Here is an 11,055-nt window from a genome sequence, read left to right on the forward strand (position 1 = left end):
ATAATTCTTCAGTAGTCTTTCTAGAACTTTCTTAGGTAACTTCCTTGCCTTTTCTTATTTAAGAAAGTAGGCCCTGCCTATATTACCAAAGAGCCCTGATGTATAAAGCTATGTCACAATATACATCACATAGTGTTCAGTTATTCCCACTATTGTATCTCTTCACTTCCCCAAAATATGTACTACTCCTACTGAGGAGCAGTTAGCTCCTCAGTGCATTTTCTTCCTTTCGTAGATGTCTTTATTGTTTTCTTAATGCCTAAAAATTAATACTATTAACTAATATAATTATAGGCTCACTGTAAATGAATTAAAACATTACAGAGATGTATAATGTAGATAATACGAATTCCTCTCTCCTTTGCACCCTCCCCCATATAACCACTGTTAGGAGCTTTTTTCCCCTAAAGCATTTTTTTTTTTTTTTAAAGATTTTATTTATTTATTTGAGGGAGAATGAGAGACAGAGAGCAGGAGAGAGAAGAGGGCAGAGGGAGAAGCAGACCCCCCGCTGAGCAGGGAGCCCGATGCGGGACTCGATCCCGGGACTCCAGGATCATGACCTGAGCCGAAGGCAGTCACTTAACCAACTGAGCCACCCAGGCGCCCTCCCCTAAAGCATTTAAGAGAAAGTTTAATCTGCACACTTTCTGGGTTGTGCGTTCATTTAAGGGCAGTGGGGGTGGGGAGGGGGCATCTCCTTTAATGGAATAAATGTTTGCTGACGGATTTATAATTATATGTGTATGTGTAGACTTCTCAGCATTTTTTTAAGATTCTATTTTTACATAACTCTACACCCAATGTGGGGCTTGAACTCCCAACCCCGAGATCAGGAGTCGCGCGCTCTAGCGACTGAGCCAGCCAGGCGCCCCTTAGCATTTTTCATTATTGGGAATCCCGACGTTTCTGTTGAGCCCTGAAATATTTTCACAGGCCTTGCTTGGAATTGCCTTGGTTTTGATGATTCTCACAGCTGATTTTTACCCCTGCTACATCTTTCAATTGCTTTGAGCTGGTGGTCAGGCTCTCTAACTTTCCAGATTCACACCAGCTTTGTTCCTTGATTCAGTGTCTTCATCTGCCAAATTAAAGGCCACAGCACTTGCCGCCTTGCCTGGGACCCCCAAGCATTGTTGAGAGGACTCGGGACGTGGACAGACAGCACGTCCTCATTGTCCTGTCCCTCACTGAGATGCCTCGTACTGCAGTCTGCCTGCTGCATTGTGGACTGCCCTGCGCTGTTGGTCCTGAGCTTTGGACCCTTCCCTTCAAGTTTCTCCTATACTCTCTTTGGTTTGGAACTCAGTGAAGGACTCACGTGGCAAGCTCTGGCTCTGATTTGAGCACCTAGGTAACCCTTAGAAGCATCTTACCCGCCCGTCAAGGATGGGCCTGGACAGCTGGGGCCAGGAAGCCTGCTAGTTAAATGAAACCTAATTTAAACTCAGTAGCCAGAGTGATTCTTTCAAAATGGAACTTGGGTAATGGCTCCCCATCTCAAAAAGAGTAAAAGCCAAGGTCATCTCACTAGTCTATGAGGCCCCCCAGGATTTGGCTTCCTGTTGCCCCTCTGACCTCCTCTCTGACCTTTCTCCTCCTCACTCTACTTCAGCCACACGGGCACCTGCCTCCCTTGCTGCCCCTCACCTCCTTCAGGTCTTTGCTTACTTGTCTGCCTCGCAGTAGGGCCTTCTTGATCACCCGAGAAAACTGAACCTTGTGCCCATTGCCCCGTCCCCCTACCCGCTCTGTTTTTTTGTTTGTTTGTTTGTTTACCACTTCTCTCCATCTAATGTGGTATACATGTGCTTATTTATTTCATTCACTGTCTGTATCTTACCATGAGAATGTACGTGCCATGAGGGCAGAGATGTTCTTCTGTTTTGTTTAGGCTCAGGAAATCTCTGTAAAACGAACAAATACTGTGGGGCAGGTCATTACGTTCTGTTCGGCTTGTTCACTGAGCGTCAGTTAGATACTGGGTAGTAGTGGGAGGGGGGCTATAATAGTCTGCCCTCACGGACCCTGCCTCCAAGGACCTTACAGTCTAGTGGTCAAGCTAGGTGTGGACATAAGCAACTGTAACGGGTAGCATAAGCTAAGTAACACAGGCAAAGCTCTAAGCCTAGATAAGATGCTGTTGGAACAGTAAAGAAATGATTCTGTTAACAGTAACCTAGGGGCGGGGGGAAGCACTTAAATTGGGTCTTGAGGGACGAAAAGAAGCTTCTGCCGGTGGAAGGTTGGAGGGCGTTAGTAAGTTAAAGAATGGAAGTCGGAGGGCACGGAGTGGGTGGTAGGGTGACTTGGGTTGAGGGGAAGGCAAGTCAAGAGGAGTGGGACCTTGGCTGGAGCCACATGAAGAAGGGTGTCAACGGAAAGCAGGGGATCACTTGTGGTTCCAAAAGCTCTTTCTAGCGGTGGTGTGGGGGCTGGGTGGCCGAGACGTGGTGGGGGATAAGCAATGAGGGTGTGGGGAAGCCAGTAGAGGCTCTTACTCAGATCTAGGCAGTCCAGATAGTGGTACGAGCCACTTTTGCGATAGTGGAGCGGAAGAGGTGGGTGGGTGCGGTAGATACTGTTAAAATACAGTCGAGAAAATTCGCTGATGATTTGTTATGAGCCAAAGGGAAGAGGTGAGGATAACTCCAAGTCTAAGGGTCCAGCCTGAGGGTGAGCTCTTTAAGGGCATGTGGTGTCATGCGCCTTGCCAGCCAGCAAAGGGTTCTTTGCCACGACTGGGCTATCAGGCTCTGTCCTGGGCACTGGTGAGGCAGAGAAAGCGAGACATGAGCTTTGCCCTTGTGTTCTTAGTCTAGCAAGTGGGGGGAGATCTCTTAGAATGTGGTAGGATAAGCTCAGTGATGGAGTTAAATGCAGGGTGCTGTGGAGAATGGTGAGCCAAAGAGGGATGCCTGACTCACCGGACACGTAGGGCGATGGGGACTTACTCATCTTTGTCAGCTTTCTGTCTCCAGAGAGCCTAACACATTGGTTTTGACACAGGAAATATAGGAAATGTTTAATACGTGCTGAACTCCATTAATAGAGAGGATGAAGAGGGTGTGTGTGTGTGTGTGTTGGGTGGGTGGTCGGCACTGAAGATGAAGAGTTGCTTTGGACATGTGGAGTAGAGGCACCAGAGAATCATAGTTCAGAAGATTTCCGGCAGGTAGTTGTCCTTACGGATTTAGAGTCCGGGGGAGAACTAACAGCTGGAGATGAAACCAATAACAGACCGTGTAAAGTGATAGATCTGTGGTAGCATTGAGCAGAGGGAGCTTGGGGGATGGTAGAGGAGATCAGCTTGATGGAGTGAAGATGTCTTGTTGGGAAGATCGAGGATGCTGCTGAGGGAATTTTAAGTTCGATGCTGTGCTGTTTTGTGTTTGGTTTAGAAAATACCTGTCGGGGCGCCTGGGTGGCTCAGTCGGTTGAGCGACTGCCTTCGGCTCAGGTCATGATCCCAGGGTCCTGGGACCGAGCCCCGCATCGGGCTCCCTGCTCAGCAGGGGGTCTGCTTCTCCCTCTGCCCTCTTCCCTCTCGTGCTCTCTGTCTCTCATTCTCTCTCTCGCAAATAAAGAAATAAAATCTTTAAAAAAAAAAAAGAATTAAAAAAAAAAAAACAGTTCTGGGGCGCCTGGGTGGCTCAGCCGTTAAGCGTCTGCCTTCGGCTCAGGTCATGATCCCAGGGTCCTGGGATCGAGCCCCGCATCGGGCTCCCTGCTCGGCGGGAAGCCTGCTTCTCCCTCTCCCACTCCCCCTGCTTGTGTTCCCTCTCTCGCTGTGTCTCTCTCTGTCAAATAAATAAAAAAAATCTAAAAAAAAAAAAAAAAGAAAAAAAAAGAAAATACCTGTCAATTTTTAAATTTCTTTCCACGAAGCTCATACTGATATATAAGCTGAGGAAAGGAGATTTGTCTTTAAGGAGTTTTTTTTTTTTAAATGATTCATAGATGAAATGCATCTCTCCATAGACACGACACTGTCCATTTTGAGTTTTACAAGATTTTATTTATTTATTTGACAGAGAGAGACACAGCGAGAGAGGGAACACAAGCAAGGGGGGTGGGGGAAGGAGAAGCAGGCTTCCCGCGGAGCAGGGAGCCCGATGCGGGGCTCGATCCCAGGACCCTGGGATCATGACCTGAGCTGAAGGCAAACGCTTAACGACTGAGCAACCCAGGCGCCCCATGTCCATTTTGAGTTTTAAACCTCACGGCAATACAACCTCGTGGGTCATCCAAGAAGTTGAACCAGGCATCAGACTAAAGGACTCCTGTGATCCCAGTCTGCTTACCATTGGATCAGACATGTAATACTGAGGTCACTCAAATAGTCCGTAATTCTGACCAACTCATTCATGGTCGCTTTGGGTACCGTTCATTCAGGCCGACATTACCCATTTGTGTTGTCTTAAAAACAAAACCAAGCAACCCTAGCCCCGTGCAAACCCTCGCCCTGCAGATTGCTGTGTCGTGGGAGTGCTGTGCACAGTTTCCTTCCCTTGAGCCTGTCATGGACAAGAGCACTTTGTGCTCTGGTAAATGCCCTTGGGGAGTAGGATTTTAAGTTTTAGATTCCACTGTAGCTTTTGTCTAGAAGATAATTATGGCCAAAGCCCTGGGGGCAGCTTCTTCCCTCTGTTCAGGAGGAGGCTGGTTTCAGAGGACTTGTGGAACCACCAATCTACTACTGTAGAAAGTTCAGAAATAGAATATTTGAGTCTCTCTCTCACACACACACATATGCACGTACGCACGCGTGTGCGCACGCACACACACAAAAGTCCTTTCAACATGAGCTTGAGGCTGAAGGTAGAGTAGGTTTTGTGACCATAAGCCTCTCGCCAAGGATGATGGAACCCAGACAGTGGTGACATTAGGGAGCCATCGTTCCCAGTCCTGCTGTGTACCTCTTGATTTCTTGTTACATGAGAAAAATAAACCCTAATTTGAACAAAAGGGTTTTTTTATTATAAATAAGAAAATTAGCCATTGATGGGGCGCCTGGATGGCTCAGTCGTTAAGCGTCCGCCTTCGGCTTAGGTCATGATCCTGGGGTCCTGGGATCGAGCCCCATGTCAGTCTCCCTGCTCAGCGGGAAGGCTGCTTCTCCCTCTCCCACTCCCCCTGCTTGTGTTCCCTCTCTCGCTGTGTCTCTCTCTGTCAAATAAATAAATAAATAAAATCTTTAAAAAAAAAAAAAAAAAGAAAATTAGCCATTGATACAATTTTCAGTCCTTTACTTAAAAATCAGTGGTGACCTATAAATTAATGTTATTTATACCTTAGAGAAATTTCTGCCAATACATCAGGAACATGGTAAATTATATCTCTTTTTCATTTTTGTCTTTGTGACTTAGGGAAAAACTAAGGGTTCTGTCAGGACTTGGCGTTAAAATTTTCCTGGCAAAATTTCCATGCCAAGGAAGTATTGAAGCAAGTATGATCGGAACAGATATTTTAAGCAAATTCTGTCTTCTGCCACTGGTTCAGTGAAAGGGTCATTAAATCCTTCTTCTAAAACTTCTTATTAGCAGGTAAATATAGATATCAAATGAGGAGATTAGGTAGCATTCTAATTAAATTTGTATTAAGGCAGATTAAGAAATGGCTCTTCCTACTGATCGTAAACCAAAACTAGGATTGAGCTTTATATTTAGATTTCCTGTTGTAGTCCCCTGGGTAGGTCACATGGATGTTTCCTATCCAGAGAAACTAGTTGTCATTAGATGTATTTTGGGGAGGGGAAGGGACCAGAGGTTAATTGGAAAGATCTTTACATCAGGATTAGGAGGGTTTCTTAGGGCTCTGTCTGTGTGGTACTGCTGTTGTTTGAGTTCCCTTATGCCACATAACCCGTTTGAATTCTTCACTAACGCTGATTGATGTCAGTGATTGGACTGAATTGAAGAAGAGTGATGAGAGGGACCACTTTACAAGGCTTTGCCAAAGCTGGGCGCATGCTCAGCTTTCCATCTCGCACCATTGCCGTAAACGCTAGCTGCAGGGTTTGGGTAGATGTTCCTTATTGAGTTGAAGGAGTTCCGCTTCATTCCTGTTTTGGGGGGCTGGAGAAGGGTGGGAGTCTTTTCCCCTTGAAGAGTGCTGAATTTTGTCAAGTGCTTTTTCCGCATTGATTGATACTGCCTTGCGATGTTTCTTTTTAGACTATTAATATTGTGGGTCACATTGATTTTTGAATATTTTACCAACCTTGCATCCCTGGGATGAATTCCATGGCCTACAGTGCTTTAAAAATATTGCTGAATTTTATTTGCTAACATTTTGTTAAGGTTTTTTGCATCTATATTCATGAGGGCTGTTGGTCTGCAGTTTTCTTCTTTTAGACTCTCTGTCTGGCTTCAGGATCGGTGTAATGGTGACTTCATGAAATGAGTTGGAAGGTTAACCCTCCTCTCATTTTTCTCTAAGAGATTGTGAAGAATTGGTATTGCCTCTTCCTGAAACATTTGATAGCATTCTCCAGCGAAACCATACAGGCCTGGAGATTTCTTTTTCGCGAGTTTTAAATTTAGAAATTCAGTTTCCCTGATAGTTATAAGGTCCATTTCCTATTGGGTAAGTTGTGATAGTCCTTGTTTTCGGGACAGTTAGTTCATTTCACATCTAATTATCAAATGTATATGTGTAGAGTTGCTCAGACTATTGCTTTATCATCTTTTTGGTATCTCCAGGGGCTGTTAAGTGATAGCCCCTGTTTGACTCCTGATATTGGTAATTCGTGTCTTCTCTCTTTTTTTTCCTCTGTCAGTCTTGCTAGAGGTTTGACAATTTTATTGATCTTACCAAAGCACCAGCTGTGTCTTTGCATCATGTTTGGCCACCCAGGAATCTCCGGACTGGCCACTTCCTTCCTTTCGATTCATGTGTCTCCATTCTACTTGACATAGTTAACATTTTGTTTCAACTGCAATCACCATTCCTGTGGCCCTTCCTTCCCTCTTCCGTTTCTTGGCAGGCTCTCCGTTACTGTTTACCCTCCCTTTCAGTCTGCCTTTTGAAAGGTGACCACGTCTTGCTGGTATCGCTAGAATATGCCTAAGAGTATAACACTGTGGCAGACTGGAAGGCACAGCACGCTTGGCAGTTCAGTACCTGGTTCAAGTCCTGGCTCAGCCCCTTACAATCTCAAGTATAGGCAAGGTGCCTCTGCATTGCTCTGCTTTGCCCAGTTAGGCCTTGTGAAGCCACCAGGTCGATCGAGGATCTCGAAATAGCGTAAAGCTCCCAGAAACTGGCTATGCCCCACTTGTCATCACTTGGAACTGACAGAATTGGCCCAGATTGCTGCCTTTTTTGCCTTATTTTCACTCTACCCAGTATGGCCCAGCTGGACGATTCACTGTCATAGGAACAGTCGTTCCTTGAGCATTGCCATTTCTACAGCTGTGCTTCTGGAATCTTCCCTACCTGGAAACTCTCTACTGTTTTTTCTCCCGGTTTGAATTCTCACCACCTTCCAGGACTAGGTCAAGTGCCCCCATGGGGCACCTGGGTGGCTCAGATGGTTAAGTGTCTGCCTTCGGCTCAGGTCATGATCCTTGGGTCCTGGGATCAAGCCCCACATCAGGCTCCCTGCTCAGCGGGGAGTCTGTTTGTCCCTCTGCCACTCCCCCTGCTCGTGCTCTCTCTCGCTTGCTCTGTCTCTCTTAAATAAATAAATAAAATATTTTTTTTAAAAAAAAGTGCCCCCTGCCCAGCAAAGTCTTCTCTGACCATCCCAGCTCAAACTGATGGCCCCTCTGATCTCCAGTAGGGATCACTGCCAATGCCATCAACCGAGCCCTTCAGTAGCTTTATCTCTACACATCATATGGGTTAGGAGTGCAGGCTCTTCTTAAGGCACACCTGGGCTTCAGCCTTGCCTCTGCCATTTCCCAGATACGTACCCTTAGGCAACTGACTTCATCTCCCTGACCTTAGTGACCTCTTCTGCAAAATGAGATCATCTCTGCCTGACAGGGCTGTTGTGAGGATCAAATAAAATGTCTTGAAAGCTACGAAGTGCCAAATAAATATAAAGGATTTTTTAAAAATTTAAACTCCATTAATTAACATATAACGTATTATTGGTTTCAGAGGTAGAGGTCATCTTATATAATACCCAGTGCTCATTACATCACGTAAAGGGTATTTTTAATATAATAATAATATAAAATAATTAAAAGTCAAGGTTAGATGAGAAAATATTCATGAAATAATGTTGTGATAGGAGAATTACAGAGGAGCGCCTGGCTGGCTCATTTGGTAGAACGTGCGACTCTTGATCTTGGGATCTTGACTTCGAACCCCACATTGGGAATAGAGATTACATAAAAAAAAATTTTTTTTAAAAAGGTTGTTAGGAGAATTACAAAACTGTAAGTAAAGTAAGAAAGATCCCTGTGCGTGTGTGTGTGTGTCCACAAATACATATATAAAAAGGATGGGAAGACACGCTTTATAATGTTACTCTGATGATGGTTAGCTCTGAGTGATGGGCTAATCATCGGTTTTTCTTTTCTTTTCTAAAATTTGCATTTTTTAGGGTGGGAATGTAGTAGATTTAAAACTAGAAAATATTTTTTAAAGGAAAAATCAAGTGTGATGCTATCTTATCATTTGGTTATTTATATATACTCCACCATACTTCAGAGAGACTTTAAAGCAGCATATAATATAGCAAGATAGAAATGGAATATAAAACAAAATGAAGCAAAGGAGAAAATGAGGGTAGAAAAGATCACCATCTTGTATTTATCTTAAATTTTTTTTTTTTAAAGAAAGAGTGTGTTAGGATGTCTCTTAGTCATGAGTTTGGTAGGTAAGAGTAACTTTGTAAAAGAAAGCATTTTATCACTGAATGTTATGATATTAAAATGATACATAAAAGAAACAAGAATTTCCTGCTAGTTTTCAGTGTGTTAGAGATTTTAATTATTTTATTTTTGGCACAGTAGAGAGCCCCAAGAGAGGATGGTCGCTATTCTCTATATTATATTATACTCGTATAATAACTTACAAGTTACAAATACATATATTTGGTTAGCGTTGGCTTTGCTTATCTGTTTTGAATAAGTTGAGTGGAGAGACAGACTGCAGTAATTAAACACGCCCAAATGGAGAAAAGTGCTTGCCCTGGCCCTGCCATTCATTAGTTAGGCTTTTTTTTTTTTAATTTAAATTCAATTAGCCAATGTATAGTAGTACATCATTAGTTTTTGATATAATCAGTGATTCATTAGTTGCGTATAACACCCAGTGCTCATCACACCATGTGCCCTCCTTAATGCCCATCGCCCAGTTACCACATCCCCCCACCCACCTCCCTTCTGTAACCCTCAGTTTGTTTCCCGGAGTCAACTCCTCAGAGATTGAGGGGGCCTGGACAAGATCTAACTTGGACCCTCTAGAGTTTAGTAAAAGTATAGTATAGTTTCACTTGTTGAGGACTGTACATTTCCACTGATCTTTCCATTTTACAAAATTTGTAGTAGGTTAGTTGACCTACGTTATAAAATGCTCCTCTTCACCTTGGATGTTATTAACATAATTTAAATGTCTTTTTCACAGAGAGACCTCTCTCCCCCAAAGCTGTCAAAGGATTTGAAACTACTCCACTTACCAAGAACTATTATACTGTGGTGAGTGTTCAGATCATAACCAAAGAATTTCTTGACTGTCTGTATGGAATCTTTTCACTGGCTGAGCCACAGATGCGTTGAGGTGACACTTATGGGAGACTCGGCGGAGTATTGCAAGGGTCTAATGTCAATAGGCCTTGTACAGATGGCTAGAACTTTTACATCCACTGTACTGAAAAATTCAAAGGTAGCACAAAGATTCAGAGCAAGGCCTATTAAACAGTGCCGAAAGAGAAATCGGTTCACATGTAGGCATCATGAGGAAATTCAGCCATTAGATATAGCCTTACCAGATATTTAGAAGGTGAATTACCAAGTTCCTCTAAGCAATAAGTTTTAAGTGATCGTATACTGTGATCTTATTTTAGAATCAATCAGTCCATTATGATGTCCTCGGAAATATTATCAACCTTGTGTTTGAGGAGAGCCTGAAGGGAAGACTGCCCTTTGGCACAGAGGGAGGAATGAAATAGCTCTGGCTTGAACACAGATATGTCAAAATCTATTAGCTATAAATAGGGCATGTGCAATATTCAAAATAAGTTCCCATTTGAAAAAAAAATCCTATTATTCTCCTTAATCTTCTCTCTGCTTTCCTTCATGTCTCCTTTCCAGACTTGGCCGAGTCACTAATGAAAAGGTCAAGTCAACATAACCTCTAAGTTTTCCTGTCTGGTAGCTTCATCGTCGTCCCTGACCTCAGCTGAAATAGTGTCGCTTTTCACCCAATATTGGATATGCGTTTGGACTGCACACTCCTTTCATTCTGTGCATGGATAGTTTTTTTTTTTTTTTAAAGATTTTATTTATTTATTTGAGAGAGAGAATGAGATAGAGAGAGTGTGAGAGGGGGGAGGGTCAGAGGGAGAAGCAGACTCCCTGCTGAGCAGGAAGCCCGATGTGGGACTTGATCCCGGCACTCCAGGATCATGACCTGAGCTGAAGGCAGTCGCTCAACCAACTGAGCCACCCAGGCGCCCGCATGGATAGTTTTTAAACATCTCCATGCATTGTGTTTCAAAAGACAGAATTGCGCTCTTCAGTGAATTTGCTCCATAATGATGATGTGAGCAGTAGTTGGTATGAAAACTCAGGAAGGAGCTTCATAGGTGACACGGACAATAATAATAGGGGACAATTTTATCACTATTTTTCTTCTTACATTTCTGAGGTTAAAATATATTACCCAACAGAGCTGGCCTCCCTTCTCCCTTCCTCTCTGACCATTTCTTTTAGCTTCCAGGTGATCCCCAGTGATTTAATTTTTTTAAAGATTTTATTTATTTATTTGAGAGAGAGAAAGAGAGAGAGAGCACATTGAGCAAGTGGAGGGCCAGAGCGGGTGGGAGAAGGAGAGAATCTCAAGCAGACTCTGCACTGAGCGCAGAGCCCAACGGGGGGG

General features: G+C 43.7%; 1 protein-coding gene across 1 annotated transcript in view; it reads left to right on the forward strand.

Moving 5' to 3' along the window:
* Positions 1 to 11,055, forward strand: part of ARHGEF6 (Rac/Cdc42 guanine nucleotide exchange factor 6) — a 97,176-nt gene that overhangs the window by 33,114 nt on the left and 53,007 nt on the right. Inside the window, exon 6 of the mRNA XM_044911999.1 lies at positions 9,583 to 9,653. Within this exon, the coding sequence (XP_044767934.1) occupies positions 9,583 to 9,653 (71 nt within the window). The remainder of the gene's footprint in view (positions 1 to 9,582; positions 9,654 to 11,055) is intronic.

The sequence above is a fragment of the Neomonachus schauinslandi genome, chromosome X, assembly GCF_002201575.2.
Source record: "Neomonachus schauinslandi chromosome X, ASM220157v2, whole genome shotgun sequence".
Classification (NCBI taxonomy): domain Eukaryota; kingdom Metazoa; phylum Chordata; class Mammalia; order Carnivora; family Phocidae; genus Neomonachus; species Neomonachus schauinslandi.